The 27,210-nt window shown below is 36.0% G+C and overlaps 1 protein-coding gene across 5 annotated transcripts in view; it reads left to right on the forward strand.

Annotated features, from left to right (window-relative positions):
* Nucleotides 1–27,210, forward strand: part of Parp8 (poly(ADP-ribose) polymerase family member 8) — a 177,383-nt gene that overhangs the window by 133,638 nt on the left and 16,535 nt on the right. For all 5 annotated transcript variants that reach the window (XM_063258129.1, XM_063258127.1, XM_063258128.1 and 2 more), the window contains 8 exons: nucleotides 11,707–11,799; nucleotides 16,346–16,471; nucleotides 17,441–17,506; nucleotides 20,426–20,493; nucleotides 22,217–22,265; nucleotides 23,476–23,588; nucleotides 23,939–24,011; nucleotides 25,190–25,259. In XM_063258129.1, coding sequence (XP_063114199.1) covers nucleotides 11,707–11,799; nucleotides 16,346–16,471; nucleotides 17,441–17,506; nucleotides 20,426–20,493; nucleotides 22,217–22,265; nucleotides 23,476–23,588; nucleotides 23,939–24,011; nucleotides 25,190–25,259 — 658 coding nt within the window. The remainder of the gene's footprint in view (nucleotides 1–11,706; nucleotides 11,800–16,345; nucleotides 16,472–17,440; nucleotides 17,507–20,425; nucleotides 20,494–22,216; nucleotides 22,266–23,475; nucleotides 23,589–23,938; nucleotides 24,012–25,189; nucleotides 25,260–27,210) is intronic.

Raw genomic sequence — 27,210 nt, forward strand, 5'->3', positions numbered from 1 at the left:
TCCTTTAATGATTTTTTTTTTAAAAATTCAGTTTTACTTTTCAACTTCAGTATATTTGTTTGTTTCCTTTTTATAAATTGACTCTTATGAGATATTGTCTTTATTCAGATTTAAGATTCTTTATTTCTTGAACATTTGGTAAATAGTTGACATAAATTTTTTTTTTTCAGCACTTCTAACATCTGTGCTTCCTCTGGGACCCTTTTTATTGATTAAGGCCTTTTTATGGGCCTTATTTCTTATTTTTCATGCCTTAATTTTTTTGAAAACTAGATATTTTAACTATGATAATGTGACTCTTGGGAATCAGATTTCTATCCTTAAGATTTATTTTGTTGTTGCATTTGTTTTATGATCCCCCCCTAAATTATTTCTAGATAATTATTTCTAATAATTATTTCTAGATAATTTTATGATCCCCCCCTAAATTATTTCTAGATAATCTCTACTCATTGTCTTGCTTAGCCAGTTTGACTTTGTTCATTAAGTGGCCAGCTGATTATTATTAACAAGAGAGGCTTTTGGTCACTTAGAGATTCTGTGTTTGTTGGGGTATGCCATTAATATTTAGCCCAGCAGTCGATAGTTGCATACTAACCTGGTACTTCCTGCTAGCACAGAACCTTGAGGTCTCCTGCAGCTGACATTTTAACCTGTCATTTTTTCTTTGAAACAGAGTCTCACTATGCAGTTCAGGCTGACCTTTAGCACACTTTGTAGCCCAGGCTGGTCTTGAACTTGCAACAATCCTCCTGGATCAGCCTCTCGAGTTCTGGGATTACAGTATGTGCCACCATGCCCGCACATGGCCAAGTCATTCTTGAGTATATACACAGCCATTGGCAAGCACATGGTCTTGTAGATTCATAAGGAATATAAGCCTTTTATTGTTTTTATCAACATCATATTCCCTAGGCTTTCCTTCTCAACTTTTTGGTTAATTTGTTATGGTTTGCCTTAGTGATCTATGCACACCAGTAACTAAAATATTGGCTGTAAGTGTATTTCAGTATGTTTCAGTCCTCACCCTTGCTATGGATTTAGTACTGGGTGACTTCCAAGTCAGGCAGAAATAAAGACAGTTATTTTGAGCTTATCTTCAGAGCACCATCAGATCCAAAAATAACAGCTCCATACTGCTTTCTCTAGTATCAGGAATATGAGCTCTTAGAACTACCACCAGTACCAGGTAGGGGCAGATGGGACTTGGGTAGATTCAAACATTGCAATTCTTTTTATACCTACCAGAATTCAATTGTTTGTCTTTAGTGAGTGTCCCTGGGGTTATTGAAAGCTTTCAGTTAATTTTCAGAATACAAAGCCTTGATTCAGATCATTTTTTTTACCAGTATTTTTAAGACTTTTCTAAAAGAAGGTTGAAGTTTGAATTCCTTATTTAGATATTTTTGCTGACATCAGTCCTCATTTCAGAGTTTGAAACAGACAGTACCTTCCACTATATCTGCATAGTAGAGTCCTGCTTTTGAATTTGATTATGGCTATTTGGAGTTCTATATGCTTCACTGATCTGTATGTCAGTTTCCATTCTAATGTTTGAGACATTTTCAGCTATTACTTCTGTAAATAGCCTCTTGATATCATTTGTGTTGTCCCCTTCTTTTTCGTTTATCCCTATCAATCTTATGTTGTTTTTCTTTGCATCATGTTGCAGCTGTTGAAGTGTTATTTCCTGATTCCTTGTTATTTTAAATATCTTTCCTGTTCTGCAATCTTGTCTTCGAGGTCTGAAATTCTGTCTTCACTTTTGTTGAGGTGGTTTTGCCAACTTTCAGTGGAAGTTTTGATTTTCTGTATATTTCTTTGAATCTGCTTCATGCATTCTGTTTGTTTCTTACACTGTTCACTCAGGATTTCTATCTTTTTGCACTGTTCCTCTAATTTTTAAACTATGTCTTCTTTAGATGAGTTCAGCATTTCTTTCATTACATTTATCGTTTCTTCTTTTACTTGGGAGATTATTTCTGATCTGAGTTCTTTTATATCTTCCCGGGGTTGTTGCTTTACTTCAGTTGTTATCATTTCAGGATTTCAGGTGTATGGCTTTTCTGCTAGTCCGTGTCTCCCAGACTTGCTTGAGATGCTTGAGATGGGCTGGAGATTTTGAGATTGCATTTGGGTCTTTTGTTTTGTCATTTTCTTATACTTCTGGGTTTTGAGCGTCGTTCCAAAGCTTCCGCCATGCACTGGGAATCGCCTTGCGGGCCTTCAGCTCCCACAGCAGAATGGAGGTCACTGGGTGTGGCCCATTAGGCCGGAGGGGACCTCCAGTCCCTGCTTTTGAATTTGAGAAAGAATAAAATGTATATAAATATCTATCATAGTTAGCAGAGGAATGGAGATTATTGGGCATTGTATATCAGGCGTATTGTGTGCATGTGTATTAAGAACAATTTTGATATATATATATATATATATATATATATATATATATATATAATTTTATTTTGACAAAATCTCTTGTATCTTGTTACCTAAAAATGCCTAAAAATCTCTTGCTTAGGTATTATTAGTGGTACAAACAAGATCAGAATTCACAGAGGGTCAATTTGTTCAGTATCACCCAGATACTATGGGTGGAGCCTGGGTTTTGAACCAGATTCTGACTTCAGAACTCTGCATTTTAAACACACGTAGGAGGCTTGAAAATTAGAACGTATCATGTGAGAGTCAGTGTCATACTTTTGAGATGAAATCATTCTTGTTCTAATGTATGTGGAAAAGATAAGCCACAAAACCTAGAAACAAAAACTTTACTAGAACTTTTACAAATTGAGATTTTTTACTTTAAAGAGGAAAAAGAAAAAAAAACAAAAAATAAAAAAGCAAAACGAGAACAATAACTATATGGGTTTTCAAAACAAGATGACAGAAATTTAACAATGATTCAGATACTACGAATTGTTATCTTCAAAATAATTGCTCATGTTACCAGATACAGGAGTAAAACAAAACAATAAAATGGAACAAAATACTGGATTTCAAAAACAAAACAAAAGGAAATCCCCCACAATGCATACTGCTATCCTCCAAATAGATGCCCAGACCACTTGCCTCAGGCTTGCAAAGTCAATCAAACAATACAAGCATTGGGGATTTTTTTGTTTTGTATTTTTAACTTCAGTTTTTAACCTCATCTCACCCTGAGTCCTCTGAATCAGCCAGTTGCTTACAAGGGTGGGGGTGATAGGGCGTGGGGGGAATGCTGTTTTGGTCTCCCAGCCCGGACACCGCTGGCTCATGGGAAGGCATGGTTCATGTTGCTGAGTCCCTTCGCGATCTTCATGGCAGAGCCTGGCTCATAGGAAGAACCAAATTAACATTTTTATATCTAAAAATATGTATACATTTTATAAACATAGTCGTCTCTCAGGTTTTATGATTTATTGTTTTCCTTTTGTTTAAGGGGGAAATATATGAAAGAAGAATTTATTCTTGAAATACCTCTTATTTTTTAGATTTTATTTAGAAGACAAACAAAACACATAAAAGAAAAACAAAAAGCAAAAGAGACAAATACACAACAAAAAAACTATAGAACAATACAGGCTTTCAAAACAAGATGATAGGAATTTAACAGTGGTTGAAGTATTGCATATTATTACCTTCGAAAGAGTTGCTTATATTATCACATACAGACATGCAAAATTGATCTAATTGTATTAACTGTTCTTTTCAAAGAACTAATAGAATTAGTATAGGCCTCTTAGCTATATATATATATCTTAGCTATATATATATATATCTTAGCCATATATATATATGGAGAAAACAAGGGAAAAGATATAAATTTATGTGTGTATATATCTTTTTCCTTTTCCCCTGTTTTCTCCTTATCCCAATTATTTTCCCCCTTGAGCAGTTTCTTACCCTTTTAAAATATTTTTTGTAGATTTTGGATCCCATTTACTCATTCACTTCCTTATGCTGAGAGACAGTACAGTATTTACACATGTGAGCCGATTTATTTCACTCATGATTATGGTCTTCAGTCATATCTATTTATCTATAAAAGCCTCAATTCAGTCTTTTCTTTATACCTTTATTCCTTTATACCTCTATACTCCATTGTATAAAAATACCACATCTTTTTTAGCCCATTCCTCTGATGATGAGCATTTGGGTTGTTTCCTAGATTTGGCAATTACAAATTTCCTTTTATTTTTGGTGCGGCCGATTGAATGTGGGTGTCACATACATTGACTATCACTGAGCAACCCCTCCAGCACCTAATTTTTTGTGTATGTTATTTTGTTTTGGTTTTTTTGGTTAGTCAGATCTTCTCAGAGGTAATTCTGAAATCCAAATTAATTAAATCAAAATTTATTCATTAAAAGATTATATAATTTCAGTATTTACCCCAGAGAAGAGCAGCTGTGCTGAGAATGAGGAGAGTGCTCCAGTCCTCCCAGCCCGTCCTGCCTTGAAGCGATTTATTTCGTCAGCATCCATTTCTTGATCTTTGATCTCTTGCTTTGTCCTTGGCCATGCCATCTTGACTATACAAGATTATAGCAGTGTTACCAGCAGCGAGTGCTTTTTGAATGGTTTCTTAATGTGATCATGTGCTCAGTGCTTTCCATGAATTATCAAATGTAACCCTTCCAATAACTGTGAGGCGTACATATTGTGATTCTCCCCACTTTACAGGTGAGGAAAATGGTGATTTATTCAGTGTTACTTTTCCAGTTGATAAACAGACACAGGATTATAATACAGGTTCCATGGCAGCATGGTGGGGATTGTGGGCTGAAATTAACACAGTTCTGTCCTGGAAATCAACTACACACATTTTTGGGATTCACTCTTTGTGGTTTAGTTGCTGGCCTTCCATTCTGAGAGTTGAGATACCACAGTTGCATAGTTGCCATCATTATGTCTTACTCCAAATTCTGTTTGACTTTATGTCCACATCAATGAAGTGTGCTATTTTTCAAGAAGGGGAGAGTGCTTTCATGAGCAAGAGAGAAAATACTTTCAAAATAAATGCCTGTCAGACATTTTAATGCTGCTGCAGCACAAACGACCTAAGGAAATCAGAAAACTGTTTCTAAAGTAATAGTGAAATCGGGTCAAGAAGTTAAAATCAAGGGGACGTCTGTGTTTAAAGGAAAAAGAGTAAATGAAAAGAACTTTGACTTGATTTCACTAAACAGATATTATAGTTAAATTGGGCACTTTTTAATATTTTCTATATTTTGTATTACATTGCAAGATGTTTTGCTATAAATTTAAGAGTAATGCATAAAAATTCAGATATGTTTTTTAGGGGATACTAACCAGTGAACTGATTTACTGACTATTTAGTCCACAAGTTACAGTGTATTCTGTACTGTACTAGGACTCCAAAGAGGAGAAATTATAGCCCATGTGATGATTAAGTAGGTTACATAAAACTTGGATTTCTGTAGAATTGTTTCTAAATTCACAATTTAGAAAATTCTTTTTCTTCCAAACTTGATTTTCTTAAGATGACATAGACACCCTTTTACCCTGCTTCCACAAAAATACCGAAATGTTAGTCCTTATACTTTTCTGTCGCTCTACTGAACAAGTCTAGGTTAACATGCTACACTTCTACAACATGGGCAACTAAAGTACTTCTTTAGAAATACTCTGGTGCTTCAATATTCTCTTTTGTTTGTTTAAAAAGTTTGTGCCATTCCCAGGTGAGTTCTGACATAACACTTTGAATTTGTGAGACACATTAACATCAGGAGAATCGTTCAGAGTCCTTGATTTTCAATTTGTGCACCAGTTGAATTGCTATCAGGAAACCAAACCAAAACTCAATGAGCCTTTCTCTCCATTTGGAATCAGTTGGGGTGTTAACACTGTAAACATTTTAAATGTTTTGTCTTTCTCCAGTGTTTTGGCAAACAAAAAACAAGAAAAATGAACACTTTGAAATCATCTGTTCTTAGATCAATACGATTGTTTTTGTTCTTTGGTCCCAACCCTTGTTAAACTCTGCGGGAGAAAACCATACCAAGCAGTTTTTTAGATTAATATCCCTACCAAGTTGGACTCATCTCGGATTCTTGGCAATCCCTTATTCTCTGGTTAATAGACTGTTGCCCTCCACACGCCTTCCCTGACATGTGAAAATGTTCTGCATCACCTGTTCTGAGTTGTTTGATTCAGGGTGAGATTCGAGGCCAGTGGCTCCCATATGGACATGTCTGTCACTCACCTGAGAGGAGCGCCAGTCCAATGGGAGGGAAGTTAACAGAGAAACTTGAGTCTTTATTTTTGTTTGTGTACTTTGCTGTGAACCTTAGATTGATGTTTGAACCTGAGGTTCTTATTTTCTGAGTGAAATTAATAACAGTTGTTAATTTATTTTATTATAATTTAAGGAATTCCCATTCCTTCTAAGAACAAACCAAGTAGGTTGTGTTATATTTAAGTCTAACTTTAGTATTTGAAGAATGGATAAAAAAGAGTATTTTGATAATATTGCTCCCCTTAAATCACTCAGATTTTGCGTTCTGAAACACAAGCTGTACTGAAATAATAGTTTAGCTAATTTTTTGGTTTAAAAAGATGATTTTTGAAAAACATAACTGAGCAGGTCCTGGTTTTAATGGTCAAGTGACATGTTTGTTGCATGTCACAAATCAGTGGCGACTCAGTGTTGATTTCTAATCCAGCCTGTCCGCCTTGCAGCAGATCTGCCTTGATCCCTCTCAAGGGCCGGTAACCTTTCCTCACCCTGCAAGAACCAAAAGCACTGACTACTGGAAAACTGGAAAAACAGAGTGCTGTGGTGTGAACCTAGGTGTCTCCCCAAAAGCAGTCATAAGTAGGCCTTTTCAGAGGTGGCTGAGTCTGGCTCGTGTGATGCTGGGATTAAGGACGTGTGATTGGTATGTCATCGCCCTAATTCCAGTAGCCTGGATGCAAGTTAAGGGACAGAAAGAGGCTTGTCCTTCGCTTGTTTTGCTACCTTCTGCTTGCCAGGAGCTGTTTTTCCTCTGCGATGTCCCTCGTGCTTGCTGCCCCTGCCTTGGAACCAGCTGACTGTGAACTGAAACCTCCCTAACCATCGGCCAAGTAAACCTTCCCTCCCTTAATTTTGGGTGTTGGGTACTTTGTCTCGGCAACAAGAAAAATATCTAAGACACAGAAAATGTATATAGTAGAGATTTTGTAATTCCTAAAATGTTAGTATAATCCTATATTTTTCCAATATCTACTTTTAAATCAGGAATTTATATCGATATTTTCTTTATTTAGTTGGATACACTATAGCAGTAAATTAAGCATTTTGATAAATATATTTACCAAAAGAATGTAGTACAATATACTTCAAAGAAAAGTGTTTTTTAATTATATACTTATCTTTGTATATGCATTGAGTTAAAGCTCCTATAGAGATGGCTTATCTAGGTTGCCTTATAATGTTAATACCAAAATAGCTCTCTCCATGCAGCTAGATTTTTAAAAAAACTCTTGTTTCACAGATAAGAATACGGCTGCCCACATGTGCTCACACTGGATCAAACTACACTTTGTTGTACTTTATATTTGCGGCTGACATGAAATATTTGAACACACAAAAGTGTGTTCAAACAGTAAAAGTGTTTGAAAAGCACTCCCCAAGAGTGCACTTTTCTCTCACATAGATAAGTAGGAGCATTTCTAATTTTAGTTAGCAGTAGTAATTTAAACTCATTGAAAATACAAATTTTATTCTTTAGGGCTTAAAAATGTTTTTTGAAACATGTTTCTGTTGCTCACATTGAAATTGCTTTGATTCAAATAAAATTAAAATGTATTCATATTAATAGAAAACTAACCATATTTTAGGGACACATGTAAAAGTTCCCCATCCTTTTAAATGGTGCAAGATGAATATTTTAGAGTAAATATATTTGTGTTGGTAGTGGAGGGATTTGCCATGGCTTTTCAATGAAAACTATGGCAATTAATTATTTCAAGGCAGTATAACAATATATTGAGAAAAAGTAACGTTTTACAAATTGAAACCAGTTGACATATTATAAACTGAAAAGGGAATTAATAATGACACAAATTTTGTTATATTAGGCCTGTGTACCTTGTATGAAGTCTGCGTAGTAAAATTCATCATGATAGTTACCTCGTAGTGGCTATTAATAAGACTGTTCACTACTTGAACTGATTGCTAGTGTTTTCTAAAATAGCCTGGTCATAGCAGTGTTTTCAAGATTGGAGTAGTTTGCTCAGGTAGAAGAAGACTAATCCACATTATGACTGCTTGTGTTTCGTTAAGGAAGAGATTCAATATCTCATTCTTGGTTTGGGTGCCCCTGTAACAGATGCCTAATGTTGATCACCTAATGTTGGAGAATTTTCTTTGAGTGCGCCATCTTGTGTTGATATTTTGAACTCTTAAATAAAATATGAATGTCACATAGTTTCTCTTCTATGAGAAAACTAAACTATAAATAATCTTTAAAAATAAAGGAGAGATGATAGGAAATAAAACACAGACTTTTAGTAGATGGAAGTGTAAAAGGATCAAAGTATTTTATGTACATATAAAATATACATATATACAAAAATGTGTTACGTATATATAAAACATGTGTTATACCATTACCTAATGGGACAGTAACAGCCTTCTAAATAAACACATACAATAATTACAATAAATTAATATTAATAACAATAAGGTCTTTTATGTAGAAAATATGGATAAACAAGACTGCTATTACAAAACAAACATAAATGTACAATTTTTAAACTTTTTTTTGATACAAAATCTTGCTATATAGGCCAGAAGTTTACTGTATAGCTTAGGCTGGCCTTGAACTCACGGCAGTCTTCTTGCCTCAGCCTCTTGAAGTCCTGGGAGTCACATGACAGGCTCAGATTTGAATTAGTTTACATTATATATCTTGATTGTTTCTTGGACATGCTGAAGACTGAACAAAATGTGTAGAATTGTTACTTTAAATGTTCATTACGGTTTAGTTAGTATGACAGTATGGTAAATAAATTGATGGCCACACTATTACTTTTGTAGTTGCTACATTAAAAAGAAGGAATGACAAAATTACAATAAGAATATAATGTATATTATACTTTTCATTTTTCTCTATGGTAGCCAAATGTTTTGTTTTTCCAAAAGGTAGTTTTCTAGCTTGCCAAATTTCTGCTTGATTTCTTTCTCCCAACTGTTGTAGCATCAGAATATTTCAAGAAGTCTGCCTTTTGCATTCAAATATGGGGAAAAGAGCTGTTTCAAACCAAAAATTTACAAAAAAGAAAAGTTTTGATGTAATCATCATGTCATAATTTCATCATAAGAATGCAGGTTTATATATGAAGACTTTGGTTTGATGCCTAGCATCAGATACAAAAAAGCAGTTTTCTTAGTTAAAATAATGAATCAAATTATTATGGATCACTTAGAATAAGTCAGGATGTCCATAGGGTTGATGGTGATACTGTTCTTATAGATACATATAGGAACAAATATATCATAATTTTCTCTTTGTATTTTAAAAATATTTGGATTAATCTTCAAATGTAGTATAGTGTTTTATTTTTGTTTTAAACAATTTGGCTGGGCATGTAGCTCAGTGGCACAGCACCAGTTTGCCAAGTGCAAGGTCCTGAGTTTGATTCCCAGTATAAAAAAACAAAACCAAAACAAAATAAAAAAACCCACAAGAACAATTTGGTACCAAAAAATAGCTTCTATTATTATATTTCCTGGTGAGTATGTGTCTGTTTATATGCATGTGTTTTAGATAGATAGATAGATAGATAGATAGATAGATAGATAGACAAGACATATGATTACAAAGTAAGTATAGCTGATTATTCATGAGTCAAATAAAATTAATCGTTATCTATGTTACTCAGTAAGACTTCCTTGATTTAGCTTTGAGGTTGAGGGTTAGATTTTAGTAATGAAAAAGTGATGAATTATTAGGACAAGACAGTTACTCAAAACAAAGCGCCTTCCATATCTCTGTTGTATATGTCAGTGAACTTTGGGTAGCTGTGCACAAACATGTCCTAGAAGCCTTTATGAATTTTAAGGCTTTTCTCTCTTCCTCTCTGTTGTGTACAGTTTTTCTTGTTCGTATACAGTTTGTACAAGTTCACACATCATTATGTTTGAAACCATTGAAATTTTCAGTAGGCGGTTGTTAGTGTTACTTCAGATCATACAAAGTTTTGTGCCCCAGAAAGTGAACAGAAGACAAGGAGAGTGAGGTCATGTAGTTGCCCATGCACACACACACACACACACACACACACACACACACAGAGTAGAAGATGTAAGTGAGAAGTAAAATGGTAGAAGTCAAGCAATTTGAAGTCTGTATATCCAAGCATGTATGGCTTGTTAGTCTAGATGGAGAGTTTTCTCTAATTTCTCCTCAGTTCTAACATTTCTGTAAAGAAATCAGACTACACCTTTATTTATTATTTATTTTTATTTTAAAGAGATTAAAACAAAGCACAACAAAAGAAAACAAACCAAATCAGAACAGAATAATGCAAGTGACAGGATTTCAAAGCAAGACAACAGGAGATCAACAGTGGCTACCATAATGTCTCTTGTTTTCTTCAAAATAGCGGTCTATGCCTTCATATATATTGAAGTTAAATAACACAAAACCAATCTAAACAAAGAGTAAGAACAGACTACACTTTAAGCCTGATAAAGGAAGTAGATCAATACCTTCCTCCTCCTCACTTCCCTCCCCCAGTCCTTCCCTTCACTTTGTCCCCCTTTCTCTTCTTTCTCCTCTTCCCCCTCCTCTTCCTCCTCTTTCTCTTTCCCCTCTTCCTCCTCCTCCTCCTCTTGTTTTTCTAAAATTCTGTTTAGGGGAGAGCCAACTAGAAATCTTTGTGGTTAGTCAGGATGTTTATCCATAAAGCCACACATATAGACCTGTTCTGAACATAAAATGTGGTCAGGAGGGAGCTGTGCTTCCCCACTTGCTGAGCACAGACCAGGCCATCCTCCAAAAGCCGTGGCCGTGGGAGCAGTGGCACTAACAAATGCCTTTCGTCCGCTGTGTAGAGGCACCATGGATTGCGTCACGTTAGGCTTCATCAGCTACCTAATGCAATGTAACTGGGAGATAAAATAAATCAGAAGGATGACATTATATTAGACTTGAAAGATGAGAGCGCTTCCAAAGTAATTGCAGAATGTGTATTTCAGGGCTGTCGACTTCAGGAGGTTATTGAAGTCAAAAATTTTTGCAACAAAATAAGTCTTTCAAGAGGCGGGTAGCAAGTAAGCAGAATCATGCCTATTTTGTCAAAACAAATTTCTTAGGAAAAAGTAGAATTCTCCATATATGTTTGTTTTATATAGCTTTTGTGTTTAACCTCATTTTTACTATATCACCAGCTTTAGTACTTGTATTTTTTCAAGTGGTTGCATGTGCAGCTGTATAATAAACAAGAGAGAGAATTTTTCGTGTTTTGGGTAGCTTTGTATATTGCTAGATTGTGCTGAGTATAATGGATCCTTTCTTATCATATTTGTGACTCTGTATTATTAACTGGCTCTTTACTGTTACCAGAATTTCCTTTGAATTTAAAAAATGGCATATTTTATTCCCCCTTCTAAAACATTTGAGTGTTTGGTTTATTATGTGGGAAGTTACACATCTAATCTAGAAACTGAGACTGGAAACACATCTGCAATGATTTCCATTTCTTTTGCAGCCTACCGTGTGTGAGCGAGAGCTGTGTGTGTTTGCTTTCCAAACGCTGGGCGTGATGAACGAAGCTGCTGATGAAATAGCAACTGGAGCTCAGGTACTTCTAACACCTGACACTGTTCCTTGCTTATTTGGGCTTGAAAATTTTGTTCCAGTCCCATAGTGACCTTCACGGTACTATTCCTTGGGGAAAGTTTGTGATAGTTTCTTATTAAAGATGAGCTGGCATTTGATATTTTTAAGACGTAAAGTAAATGTTCTCTCTGTATCTAATGTGTGTCTTGTCGTCTTGCAGTTGCCAAAGGGAAGAAATTAAATCAAGTTTCTTCAGTTTTAAAGATACTTTAATTCTTTTTTATATGATAAAGTTAATACTGGAACACTTGTACATGTTTTGTGTAAGGTGTATTTGTAAAGTTACGCTGCCATGAAATGGAAGTCAATTTACTTTTAAAACTTAGGTGAGAAGATAATGGGCAAAACAATAATAGAAAGAGAACATTCAGTTTTGCAGCAGCAGTAGTTATAAGATAGAAAGAAAGATATAAAACCTAATAAGGAATCAGCTTAGGCATACAGAAACATGCCATGTTTCTGGAAAGGAAAAAATAAAAGATGCTAAAATTTATTACTTCATACAATTCCACCATAATTTTTTTTGTTGTTTTTTGGTTATGTAAGCAGCTTGACTGAATCACTAAGTTATCTACATAAAAAGTAGTATTACTTAAAAGTTGTTAGTTAACGATGTACACAATTATATTATACAATACCGTAACAATTGTTATATAGGGCCTGGTAAGCACAAGGCCCTGAGTTTGATTCCCAGTACCTGAATAAAAAATAAAAAGTAAAAAAAGAATTGTTTGATAAGTGAGATAGAAACAAGAGTCCACAGTATGGGAAGATGTCATTTTGGCTTTCTGTCTTACGCTGGGTACCAAAACAAAGGAAAGTAGTATTCATATTAGATGAGGGTACAACTGAGCATGCCCAGCCCGAAGCCGCGTTTCACGTTATGCATTTGTGTAGTTATGGAAAAATACCAGATTTCATGCTTATGCTTTCCACTTGAAAAAACAGTGACTCTTAGGAACGACATAGGAGACAAAGCTTTTGCAACAATTATATAAAATCATAATTACATGGAAGCTCAGAAATTGAGAAGAAAAATATTGCCATAGCAGACTGACAGAGAAAATAATGCAAATTCAAAAAGAAAGAAAGAAAAAAAAAAAGACATCTACTATGAACAGTAAAAAGTAAAGGCAAAAGAAATTGTCAGTCTCTAATTTATAAAATTCACAAAGGTGGGTAGGAAAAATGATTGTACAGGGGGTGTGCTGTTATCTTTCAGCAAGTATAGAAGCCTGCTGTGTAACAGGCCTTTTGGTAGGTGTGACATAGTGGTTAATATAGACAGGGTAGACCTTGTGAACTTACGTGGCGTTTAACCTACTCATTTCACTGTTTAACTATGATGCATCTACTGCATGAACTCCTAAGAACGGTATTTTTGGTATAATGAATGACAAATGAAAGATAGTATCAACAGTAGACTAGAATGATCTTGGTGTTATGGAAAAAAGTATTTCATAATTAAAACAAACTTCCAAGCTGGCTGTGGTGGTATACACCTGTAATCCCATAAAGAGGATCATCACCAGTTCGAAGCCAGCCTGGAATACATGTAAGTTCAAGGCCAGCCTGAACTACATAGCAAATCCCTATGTAAAAAACCAATAAAATGATAACATTCAGTAATATAGTTGATGTATTCCCTGTATATCCCACAGGTACACATTTGCATATTAAAGATTACAAGTATCCTTAAAGGAAAATAGCTAGTCTACCCTTGAAGAGTTTTTCCCCGTTGACTTTGGGGAGCCTTTTTCTTCTTTTTTTTAAAAAAATATTTTAATGTGAAAGTTTTTCTGATCCCTTGGAAGCAGTGTTGCTCAAAATTAAAGACTTTCATATATGCTACATTTATAGCTGTATAAAAATAATTAAAACTTGTCCAAGTATGTATGTGGCGCGTGTGAAACATGTATATGCACTAGATATATGTGTATTGTGTTCATATACGTTAAAATTTTTCAAGTAGTACACTTAAAATCTGTACATTTTGTTAGATGTAAATTCTTCCTTAAGTAAACCAGTTAAAATCTAGAAATAGCAAATAATTAATTAGAAAATTAAGACATCTTAACCTTAGTGTAGTTAAATAGAATAATAGGTGTTTTTCTCCCTCTTATCATTACATCTCTAAAAACAGTGGTTCTAGCATAGAAATGAATTTGGAATTACCTAGTGATAGTTATGCCCTAAATACTTGGTCAGATCAATTTAGTGATTTAGCTATAAAGATCAGTATCCAAGTGTCAGTGAATTTATTCTGCTTCAAAAAGAACATTCTTCTCTTTCCTTTGGTTTTAATACAAGTCCTACTTCAGCATTTTACCTGGAAACTATTTTCTCTAAACAGAATCTGTCCCCCAGTAGATTCTTTGAATGAGTTGACCCTACAGCACCATCATCCTCAGGCCAGCTGTAGGGGAATGAGCATGTCCTGCTTCCGTTCCAGGCTCCTAACACTCCCACAGCCAGAAGGGCTCCATTGTATTTGTTTAGGTACTGGGCTCACCTATGAGATTTAAAAATAAGGAGTCAGTAATACCATATGTATCAGCTGTTGCTTTATGATTGTAAATGTGCTTTTTGTCAGATTATGTTGTGTATCTGTAGGCAGAACACCTTACTTAAATCCATCGTGAAAATATTACCACACAAATATATGGCATAAGCCTTCATTTGCATACCAGCATATACTTTTTAAAGGTTTTTATAAGTTTGTATCCATCTATGCTGCTATGCCCCGTCTCCCAAAGGTTTGGACAAGAGGATTTTACCTTACTGGTTTACTTCCTTAGGAATTCTTGTTTGCATTTTAATTTCATTAGGAGAGTAGATAATACGGTAAACAGTTTGAGTTAAGGTTCATCTCTGTGGGATAGAAGGAATATGAGTGTGGGGCAGGAGAACTGAAAGGAGAAAAAGATTTGTTTCTTTTCATTATATATATATATTTTTTTTCATTATATGTTTTTAAAAAAATTTTATTTTAAAGAGATTTTTCATTATATTTGTTCCTTCAAGTGTAACTTACTCTATACATGTATACATGTGCACACACACATGTGTATGCATACACCCACCTAAATGGAAATGTGTATCAGAAAGCAATGCCTATTGCAGTTCCAGCTTCTGCAGGCAGCTCTGAGTCTTGTGAATATATGTGTCTGCCCTTGGGATGTCTCCAATGTTGCTAATTAAATTAGGGCATTGGAAATTTGAGATGTTGTGATTGGGTGGGTGTGCTCTGTAAGTACTGTGACAACATAGCCTTATTGACATTAGATAACAGTGTCCCTCTTGTAAACTCAGAAGAACCAGCAATTTGCTGTGTATTTTTTTAAATGCTCATTTTAGAACTTCCTAGAAATAGCTTTCCATTTTGTGTCCACACTGTAGTTACATTTGTGCAGGTGAATGCTCTCCAAACAGTATCAGATTTCTTGATTCAATTACCAGAAATAAGAGTGTTTTGGCCTTCAGGTGGGGAGCCAGATTTGCCAATTTGTAGTTCTGCCCCATAATAAACTGTGCAGAGTGAGCATAAGATAACTAACACAGGTATAAAGAAAGCTATGTATTTAGAAACCAACAGTCATTAGTGGACTTTGACACACTGGAGTAGGAAGAGGCTGGATGATGTCAGGTGATTTGCTATTCTCGGAGAAGGCCAAATTCTTTCCTGCACATGTGGCTTCCTTTGTCTTCCCCATATCATAGTGCATTACCCTCCCTGACTTCACTCAGGTCTTGAGATATCACCATCGACCCAACCACTCTCAGACAGTATTTCCTCCTGCATAATTCTCTAATATCTATTTTTATTTTATTTTATTTATTTTATTTTTGTCTTTTTGAGACAGGATCTTACTATGCAGTTCAGGCTAACCTTGAGCTCACTTTGTAGCCCAAGCTGGTCTCACACTTGAAATGATCTTCCTGTCTCACCCTCCTAAATTCTGAGATTAACAGGGTGCGCCACCACTCCTGGCTTGTACCTATTTTTATAGCACTGAACGGTACCAAAATTCTATTGAAAAATATATTCACACAATACTTTGTTATGTACCTTCTTCTTTGCCCTGTACCCACCACCCAAGCTCAGACTTTTCTCTTATTTCTTATTTTATTGTGGGACCCTAGAACAGTGCTTAGCCCATCATAGGGACCTATTACAAGGAGATATTAGCAGATGAGGGGCTGGGGATTTAGCTCAGCGGCATAAGCGCCTGCCTTGCAAGCAGGTAGTCGTGAGTTCTATCCCTGGTACCAATAAAAACGAAAAAGACAAAAAAAAAGAGAGAGAGAGAGAGAGAGATTAGCAGATGAGTAATTCAAGGCAGCGATTCGTTGAAACTTTGAGTTAGTTTTGAGCACATTTAGCCATGGGTTACAGAATCAAGAGACTGCAGTAGTTCTGGTGCTGCTGGTTAACTTACACTACCATGAGAGAGGGGCGGACAGTGGGAAATTGGATAAAACACAAGCACTATCCTTTGTGTTTCCAGGTGGTAGATTTACTGGTGTCCATGTGTAGATCTGCATTGGAATCTCCTAGAAAAGTTGTCATTTTCGAGCCATATCCTTCTGTGGTAGATCCTAATGATCCTCAGATGCTGGCCTTTAACCCCAGGGTAAGTAGCTGTCTGCAGGCGAATGCAGCATTTCCAATCATAGTAATTGAGATTTTAGACTCATTACTAGCTTTGTTCTTTTTACCTCAATGTCTCTCATTAAGCGTATCCATGTTTATTTTAAGTCCATTGTCTGCTTTCTTGAGTTTCAAATTTGAACTTCACTGGCTACGAGAAAAAGAACGCATTTTCCTTCTGGTTTGCTGTGTTCACTTCACTCCCTGTTTTTCCTTCCCGGTTTCCTCCCCAGATACCTGGAGGTTAGTGAAAGTTGAATTGATGTTCTTAATAGACTGGCATTTCTTCAGAAAATCATTATAGGTATTTGTGAGGCTAAGGCAAATCCTTCAGAAATAAAATTTTCAGATTTCACAAGAATTATATTAGTTTATATTCTTATTCATGTTTAAACCATTCCAGAGATAGGAGTGTGTAATATTCACCAGCAGAGCTTCATTTTGCTCTTAAGTGGTAGAATGCCCATGTTTACACCATGTTTAGATCCTTGTGGAGTGCCTGGTATCATGTGTATACAGTCACTGCATGCTTTTCATAACAATACTGTATTTCAGTCAAAACAAAAGGAGTGCTGTTGAGATTTTTTAATTAGATTTTTGTATTTTAGAAGGATTTAAAGCTTACTCTACTGCCTACTGTTTTAGTAGTAAAGCCTAAATCAAAAGGCCAGTGCCTTGTTTGTGTTTCTAAATTTTCTTTTGGTACAGGGAACATGCTTTTGTGTCCTTATATAAGAAATGGCTTTGTTTTTTCTCCCCATCTCACTGTAGTTATAAATCCTGTGTCTTTGAACCATGTTACTACGGTCTTTCCTTTTCTGTACATAAAACAGCCATCGCTTTCACATTGACTTTGGTGGAAAATTCATGTATCGAAGTAATATATTTCTCTACTGGTAAGTAGACTCGCAAGGGCTCATAAGTGAATATTCTTCTTTTTTTCATTATGTAGAAGAAGAACTATGATCGAGTAATGAAAGCACTGGATAGCATAACTTCCATCAGAGAAATGACACAAGTAAGTGTCACCTTGGTGTCTTGTTCTGTATACTTTGCTTGTTTAAAATCATATTTTAAAAATGTCCAGGAGTACTGGTTTTGTAGTGAAATATAGATTTTCTGTTATGTAGAACATAATTAAAATTGTGAAAGAATGATGCTCTGTTAGGGTGCTTTGATTAAGTTCTGTGAGCGTATTGACCTGCCAGCACTGGTTAGCCTGGAAGGAGGTGGGTGATTCTAACTAATACTCAAACTCAGACAAGCACAGTGAGCCCACGTAACTATATTAAGATATTTTGCATACAAGGCTAAATCTAGTGTCATTGCCCTGTTAGGTCAGTTTTAATTAGTGGTAATCATTTTAAAACATTATTTTAATGTTAAAATACAAATAGTAATGTTCTTTATGACAGAAATTTTGGGTGTTTTAGATATAACAGAATCTAAAACTATATTATAATATACCAGACATTCTAAGAATATGAATTTATATTTCTTTTTTTAATTTAAGAGATAAAAGACACAGAAAGAAAAACAAAAAGCGAAAGAGACAAACTACAACAAACCCAAAATAATAGTATAGGCTTTCAAATCAAGATGGTAGGAATTTAACAATGGTTATTATATTGTATATTGTTATCTTCAAAAGGATTGGGGTTGCTTGGATTGCCAGATATAGAGATGTAAAATTGATCTAATCATATGAGTATTGATTAATTAATTATTAATTAGTTCTTTTCAAAGAACTAATAGAATTAGTAGTATAGTCATCTTAGCTAATTTATGTGTGTGTATACATATATATATATATATATATATATATTCACAAGTTTATGCCTTTTTCCTTTTTCCCTTCTTTCTTTCCTCCTTTCCCTTATTATATTTCTGATTATTAGGGAAGCTTTGGTGGTTTGATGAGCAAACTTTAAGGTTGATCATCAGATTCTGACATCCTTGCACTGTAGTCCAACGTTTAGGCAGGCATGTACTACTGATCACTGAACTTCCTTTCGCTAGTAGAGGTTTGGAGAGAGGTTTAAAACACATCTCTGCCCGTGATCCAGCGTGCAGGACGACAGATGTGGTGTAGACAGTTGTGTGTGTGTCTGCGTTAGGGATCACCCTCATGTGACACATGTTACTCTAGGCCATTTAGTTTCCCTAGGGAGGAGTGAGGGCCTTCTTCTCCCCCAGCGCTTACTAAGCTTCCGCACTCCCCATTTTGTCACTCAGTGTCACCCCAGTGCTCTGTTTGAAGACATTTCTCAAAAATCACATCCTCCCGTTTCTAATTTTGATTCTTGATTTTTTGGATCATTGTTTATTTTGTCAACTGTTCATCTTCATTCAACAGATAGTATGCACCAGACCACAGTCCACGTAAGGTCCTTTATTCACCAGTGGTGTTATTTACTTTAAAACCACCAGCCCTGCCATTTATTTTCCTCTGCCCATACCTTTCTCTATTAGCTAAATTCTTTTTCAAAGAGGCATTTATAGTCTGTGTAAGGAAAGGAACAATAAAATTCCAGTGAGAAGAGAGGAAAAAAAAAGAACTCACTGCAGTGTCTTACACAAAATTTAAACATTTTTAGTCAGGAAAGTGGTGTCGGGTATTTATACTATAGCCTAGACCCAGATAATTCTGGGATTTAAAAATAGCTCCCAACTTTGACTCTGGAAATCAGCTCTTTGCCAAAAATTGCTTCCTTCATTCTGGGTCATGTGTAAGCTATTTTAATAGGAGGTAGTGTAGATGGTTGAGTGTCAACCTACGAAGTTAGAGGCCAAAGTTGTATAACTGGCTCAGTGATGATGTGGCTTGTGACCTTGGACAAGTGTTGGTGCCTCGGTGTCTGCACTGCCAAAGTAGAAAAAAATAACACTGCACCTGCTTTCAGAGTGTACTTCACAGGGATGCTGTCAGCTTTTATTGTGTCAAATTCTTTAAACCTTTCCAGTACATGAATATAACTGTATCCTGTCCTATTTTCTAGATGGTTCTGCCCTATATAGCTCTAAATTGTTACAGAAAGGTTACTCTTTACTCTATAAAATGGTTAATTGTTTGGGTATGTTTCTCTTTTTAGAAAAGGGTTCTTATGTAAACTGTGCCCAGTATTCTTACTGGAGCACGAGTGATAGTTTTCACAGGTTCTTTTGTTGTTAGTTGAAGTTAAGATGGTCATTCTCAAAGAGAAGTATTACAGGACGCTTGTTCAAAGTGGCAAGATGGATTGTTTCCAGAGGACTGCAGTGGGGCAGGGGAGGGAGGCTGCAGCATGAAATAAGCTCACCTCTCCCCTAGACAAAGGGGCTTTGGGAGGTAGAAGGGAGGAAGCAAAGGGGAGAGAGATGGGAACCAGAAGAAAGGACTAGAGGAGTTAGGGGGAAGTGGGAAATTACAGACAAAGCTAAATAGAGAATTACCGCAAACACTGGAGACTGGGGTGTCTGTACAATGTGCAGTTTTTGGTTTGTCAGCATTGCATTTTCTTGAGATTTAACATAGGATGTTGGGGTTGAGGGTGGTGTTTAGGGACCCAGCCCAGTACAGGTGGAAGCCATCTACAGCGTGATTTGACTCTTAACACCATGGCAAGCGTGTCCATTGTACTACATCAAGATTACAGTTCCCATCTTCTTTGAGATGATCATTGTTTCAGCCTGAGCCCAGTGAGAGATACAGCACTGGGCGAGCCTGGATCTAGAAGGAGAAAGAAGAGGCTTGACGCCAGCCTTTCTGTGATACCCCCAAAATATTTTGCCCTCTCCCATTTCAAATAATAACTTCTGGCTTTTTTTTTATGTCAGGGCCCAAAATTTTTCATTTTAATGAGGTTAGCCATGTCAGTCTGATTTTCCTTTTGTGAAAATGGAAATATAAATGTTAAAGAGAAATCAAGGCATATAATGCGTTTTCTTTTCCCTCTAGGCACCATATCTGGAAATCAAGAAGCAGATGGATAAACAGGACCCCCTTGCACATCCCCTACTGCAATGGTATAAAAATTTAGTTTTCTCTTAATGAAAGCAGCATCTTTTTTCTACTGTGTGCTTAGCTATTGTATAAGCCCTGCTAGTGCTAAGAGCTTCTGAGACCTGGTGATTTTACAATCCAAGAGTTTCTAATGACTCTTACTTTAATTAAAACTTGTACATCACAAGGGGAAGAAAATGCTGCCGTACGCACTACCAGGGGTACACAGTGCATTCGACAGCGGTTTATCTATAGTCTTAAAAGATGTGATTAACTAGATGACATGTTGAAAGCATTTTGGTTCATTTAATTTTCTAGTTCATAGCAGACTAATCAATCCTTTTGATTTTAAAGTTGAGTTTGATTTTAAAGCTGTTTTATATATTGTGCTTCCTTAACAAAGGCAGTATAAATTTGGCAAACTCTGTCGGGTCACTGCAGATGGTGTGCGCTTTCAGAGAGAGCCTGGAGATATTGCTGGTTTGTTCTGGATTCTAGAAGCTGAGAGAGGAGGCTGAGATGCCCCTTGTTGCAATACCTGCTTCAAAATAATTTGCCCTCTCTTGCTTCACAGAATGTGGCCTCTTGTTTCTCTTGTGTAAAATGAGGGTGTTGCGGGTGTGTCTCTTTCAAAGCAACTTTGAAATGTGGTATTTACCACTGTTACCATATAAAAATACAGATATATGAATTCTGAGAGAGTGGAACAGAGGCACTTGTTACTCCAAGTTGCACCAAGAAGTTTTAACAAATGTGGGCAAAAGAAAAATAACCTGACTTCCTTGAGTTTCTGATTACTTAACTTTCACTTAGGTGATTTTTTTAAAGAGTATTTAAAAAGTAGCATATTATTGTAATACATAATAATTAGATTCATGCTGGAGAATTGTTTATGTAAGCAGGTTGCATCTTGATCAATTTCACTCCCTTTTGCCCTCAGCCCTCTTGAAATTTTATAGTATGTATTTAATCTAACAAGGCCATGATGAAAAGTAGTGTAGAAACCCTTCTTAATGTGTTATGATTATTCAGATTCTGGCACATTAAGATAGAAAGATTCAGCTTTAACTTTTTAAATTTCTCTCATCATATTTAAAAGAAACATAAGAAATCCTAATTACCTACCTCTTTTTTCCCGTGAACAGCCCCAATGTTAACCTTCATTTGTGTATCACCACCTCCTTCTGCTTGGTTAGTTACTCTCTTCTTTCAGGGAGAAGAAAATCTACCAAAGTGTTTTTCCGTTTCCTCCGCTCACTACTGTAAATACCAAAAATCCATGAAACAATTCATTCCTTCAGATACTGAATTTAATTTTTTCAAAGACATTCTCAAATAGTTAAGAATCTTCATAAGAACTCATTCTTAATGTAGGCAAGAGAGAAAAACAAAAGAAACACACGCAGGCATGAACCTGTAATATTTGTGTATATTAACATTATTTGAAAGTATTGCATATCTAGAAATGTTTATTTTGCTGATGTTGGAGGCAGTGTTTATTAAAAACTATCTTTGTAAATTTTAACAACCACTATCCAGTGCATTTTCTTGGATTAAATCATCCTGTTTGTTATATAGACTCTCTACATTGTTTCAGATAGTAAATATAAATTATGTAATGTAATGAAATTAATACTGAATTTAATTTATGGCACAGCAACAGTAGGTTTTAGTTGCTTGCCTGCTATGAAGAAAAATAAATATATTTGGCATGTATTTGTGATTGACTGATCGTTTTAATTGCAGGGTTATTTCAAGTAATAGGTCACATATTGTGAAACTGCCAGTCAACAGGGTAAGTTTTTTTCCCCCCAAAAATAAGCACAGAAATGGGAGAAGTGCTTACTAATTCAGAAAACTGATCCTTGTGATTTTTATGCAGCCTCTTCAAGAATGAAAGTAAACCCAGTTAAATCTAGCTCTTTGGTTTGAAATTGCTGTTTATAGACTAGCTCCAAACCTTTTGAAGATACCAAATTGAACCTTAAGCTACTGCCTTGCCTTTTTAAATGCATAATATCAATACGGTATAATTTAGCCATTCCACAATGATGGACTTGATCATTGATCAAAGGAAAATCAGTGTGCTTTTTAATCACTGTTTTATGTTGACACATTTCTACCTTTCCATATCTAAGATTCTAGGTAGCTCACTTATCAGCCTAATTAACTTAAAATGATAATTAAAAACAGCAAATGCACTCTGATTTCAATTATCATCATCTGGAAGTACTCCTTAGTCATCATCTGCAAGTACTGTCTGAAAACCTGTTGCCCAGTGAATCTCCAAATGTGAGATTCCTATGTTTTATATTCCTGTATATTTCTAGGTGAAAGGGAAATCATTAGAAAATTTTGTCATGCAATTAATTCAAAAGATTCTGCTTTGATTTCTTTCCATGTGCAAAGAAGAAAATTAAATACAAATATAGGTAATTTCCAGTTTTATAAATACATGCAAATAAAGCATAGTGACAATTTTTACAGTTTTAAAATCTTGAATTTTCTGCTCTTTTCTGTTTAGTAAAATCTAGACTATTTCCTCAGGCCAGGAGTTTAGCTCAGTGGCACAAGTGCCTGCCTGGCAAACGTGAGGCCATGAGTTCAATCCCTGGTACAAAAAAAAAAAAAAAAAAAAAAAAAATTTCCTCAGTTGAATAGCTAGGGGATTCAGAAATAAAATCCATAAAAAGAAATGTAATTAAGAAAGTGCATCTTTTTGACATGATCGCGTAGCACATTCCAAATCTGAACATAAGTACTTTGTATTGTATGTTTTATTTCATTCCCATTAACCTGGAAAGTTGTCCTTTGCACTAGCAATTTCAAATGATCAGGTATTCAGAGTTCAAACATATATTGAATTAGCCTGTTAATAGATTAGTGTCAAATTAATATATTTTGAAGTGAAATTACTTCTTAACACAGTAACATTTGAAATTGTCATTAGCTTCGTTAGATGCTAAGTTTGACGCATTTTCATTTGTCGTTATTTTCAATGACAGCAATTGAAGTTTATGCATACCCCACACCAATTCCTTCTTCTCAGCAGTCCACCAGCCAAAGAATCCAATTTTAGAGCTGCTAAAAAACTCTTTGGAAGCACCTTTGCGTTTCAGTGAGTATGGCTTAATGTTAATGGGGTTGTGCTCCAAAAATGCTGGGGAAGAAGACAGCCGCTCTTAGTAGTCGGCCCTAAGCATTGATTCATCACCTGTGTACTATGATTTGCCTTGGAAACTCAGAACTTTGTTTATTTATTAGTATATATTTACAGTACATAGGAATTAGAATTCCTTGTGGGTGCATAACACACCTTAATTCTTTTCATCCCTCCCTCTTTCTTTCTCTCTCTCCCTCTATCTCTTGTTCCTTTCCCACTCAGAACTTGGAGCGGCATTGTGACTTACACTGTGACTGTTTTCAAAGATGGTTGATGTTCTAGCTTTGCTTTTTCTCCCTTCTCAGTGGCTCACATATTGAGAACTGGCACTCCATCCTGAGGAATGGTCTGGTTGTCGCCTCTAATACACGACTGCAGGTAAATTTCCTGAGTGCTTCCCTGAGGCCCCATGGTTCTTCAGTGCTGAGGTTCAGTAAGCAGTCCTGGTGAAAGGTTTGTACTCACCAAAGCAGAGTATGTGAGGTTAAGTACATTTTTGCAAACTATCTGAAGCAAAATTGACCTATACACAGTGCAAAAGAAAAAAGAAGGAAGGTGAGTTTTCCATGAGGAAAACACTAAAATTCATACTTAGAACTTAGAAAAAATACAATGCACAAGACAAAACCATACAGGCACTCAATCCACTAGTCCAATATACATAACTTGAGTACTGTGCCTCGGCGTGAATCTTGGAATAGAAAATGTAGGAATAAGTAGAGTGGAGATTGGATACCAACGAGCCTCTGGTACCTGATTTTCAGTCTCTAGGACAGCACTTGGCGTAAGCAGGTGTTGGAGCGACTGTGCTTGTCTTTTTCCACATCTTTATGTACGGCCTTCATCTTTCACGTTCCACTTCATGCTCACGTACACGAATTCTCATCAAATGACTAAGGGGGCACTGGGAAGTGAGATGAACAGGACCCTGAGCAAGATGTCACAACACAGTGGCATTTGAGGTGATGCAGTTAAATGTACATCTCCATACATGCACATTTATGGAATTAGTATTCACTGCATACTAATAAGGTCTGAAGACCTTAACACAGAGATAATAAGAAAGGACAGTTAGCTGCTGTGAGTGGTTTCCTCGGACCAGTGGAAGAAATTCAGCTAATGAAAATCTGAAGGAAGCCAGGAGTGAGCTGACAGGTAGAGTGCCATAGGATGACAATCTGGGTAGATACTGTGATATACGGGTATGTAAGTCCTAGTCAGAATGCCTTTCCGTGTATTTCAGCAAGTATTGTTTTCAGAATTTTACCTTCATTAGAATTAAAATCTGCTAGAGTACTTTAGAATAAGGAGCCATCACTGGTATGAAGAAAAATATTCATAAAGTGTCTTTTTCTTCTGGCTATCATTTTTTATTTATGAACTCACTGTGAATTTTAAATAACAGAGTATTAGTACTGCTTTCAAATTAGACTGTAGAATAGGAGCACTATCACTTTTCTAAGATTTAATGGTCTAATGTTAAGCTTAGAGCCTTCATTTGTGTAATAATAGTATTTATGAGCCATTAAATGACCTCCTGTGTCTTACCGTTGTAGCTCCATGGTGCGATGTACGGAAGTGGGATCTATCTTAGTCCAATGTCCAGCATATCATTTGGTTACTCAGGTAATCCTTATTTCTAACTTCAGATGTATGGGGTTTTTATTTTCTTATTGTTAGATACTCAAGGCAGTTTTCTATCATGTGGCTGAGATTTATCGCATGTGTTTGTTTTAAATTCATTTGATGAGTAGCAAAAGCAGGAACAAAACCCAGTAACAACTTTTTGCTAATATTTTCCTGAGAGTGTGGAGAAAAATAGTTTGAGATAAATGGAACGCATGTTTTGAGGAAGAAACTGAAGTTCCAAATGTAGAAAGATGATCATCAAATTTTTGGTGTTGATTGTTGGAGTTAGTGATTATTGCTTGCTTATGTGTTATGTTTAAAATAATTATGCTTATTGCAAAAAGATTCAGACTGCATCCAATTTTTAAAATAACAAAGAAAAATTTTCCTCATTTCCTACAACTCAGTATTTGGTATCTTTTCCCTCATGTTATACGTGTTTATATTCCTCCACCTGTACGTGCAGTTGGATTTGCACATGCACATGTGTGTATAAGATGTGATCACTCCTCAGTTCTGGAGATGTTGCTCACATGTTTCCTGAACAGTTTGATGTTGTAGGAAAGGACCCTCAATGAAGTCTAATAACTAGGTGAACATCATTCAGACCTACCTGTCTTAATTCAATTACCAAAGTTATGTTCTTTCAACATAATATGTTTTTCTCAACGATGGTGGAGTAAAATCAAAACACTTAAAATTAAATTTGTAATTAGAAATATGAACAGAAAACAATGACAATGGAAAAAACTAAAATAATTTCTGTCTGCTTGGTAAGCACAAGGTCATGAGTTTGATCCCTGGTGCCCTCCCCAAATCTAAAATAAAATACTGAGTAAAACTGCCATGGAAAATTGAGAGTGTAGGTACAGATGATTATTTAACAACTACTGTAAAGTAGGCCACCCTAAATTTGGGGTGAAACAACCACTTTATTAAGAATCTTTAAATAAGGAATGTTATGTATGAGCTGGCCAGGGATGGTACCGGTCCTTGAAGCATCTGCTGAGTAGTGGTCAGTGGCGGGGTGAGTGGAGTGAGCAGTCTGATCTCTTGCCTCAGGCCAGGTACCTCAGCAGAAGGACACGCAGGCTCCCATGGCAGCCTATGCAGCACGGCAAATGCAGGACAGCTGGGTTTCTTACCTGAACTACCCCATGTGTCCCTAGAGAGTTAAGGTCAATTGTGGCTGCTTTTTTAAAATCTTGTTTCAGAGATCAGCTGCCTGTTTCCATATATTCTCCTTGTCAGAGCAGTCACAGGACCTTCCTGAGTCAAGAGGTGGGGTTGGATGCCACCCTCCATGTGTAGCAGATGTACGTGCTCAGAAATACTGCTGTTGTGATTTTTTAAACAAATACCAGAATGGATAAGATAGTCCAGAGTTAAAAACTGGAATGACATACAGTGTGGTACCTAGTTGATTTCAGGAGGAGTGACAAATACCAAAAATGACGGCCACCAAACAAATTGTTTTGGATGTAAAAGGCAGTGAGTCATGAGATCACTGGCACTGACAAGGTCTAGCTTGTGGATTGAGTACCAGACGAATAGCACTAGGACAAAATTTTCCTGTAAAAATTCATCTAGTACCAATTATTTTTTCCAAGCAATTGAGTAGCAAGGTAGGACTGTAGTTTAAATAGAAAATAATTAAAATCAGATTGCAAATTTTACTGAAATACCACAAAATAAAAAACAAACAAAAAGCAATGGAAGTAAATAGATATATCCTCAGCCTAGCTAATAAAAAGCACAACAAATCATGAAGTGCTGTCATACTCCGCTGCTTCTCCTGGTGCACAGTCCCCGCTAGCCGGCTTTACGGGAAGGACTGAGGGGGATACAGGCTCTGAGTGAGTGTACAGTTTGGTCTCTGCATTTGTCTGGGGAGAGTCCATAGTTCATGTTAGGTTCTTGAAGGGCTGAAGGTGCAGTTCCTTGACCA

Source organism: Cavia porcellus, unplaced genomic scaffold (genome assembly GCF_034190915.1).
Source record: "Cavia porcellus strain 051 isolate PalLab524CR breed Dunkin Hartley unplaced genomic scaffold, mCavPor4.1 scaffold_11, whole genome shotgun sequence".
NCBI classification, from domain to species: domain Eukaryota; kingdom Metazoa; phylum Chordata; class Mammalia; order Rodentia; family Caviidae; genus Cavia; species Cavia porcellus.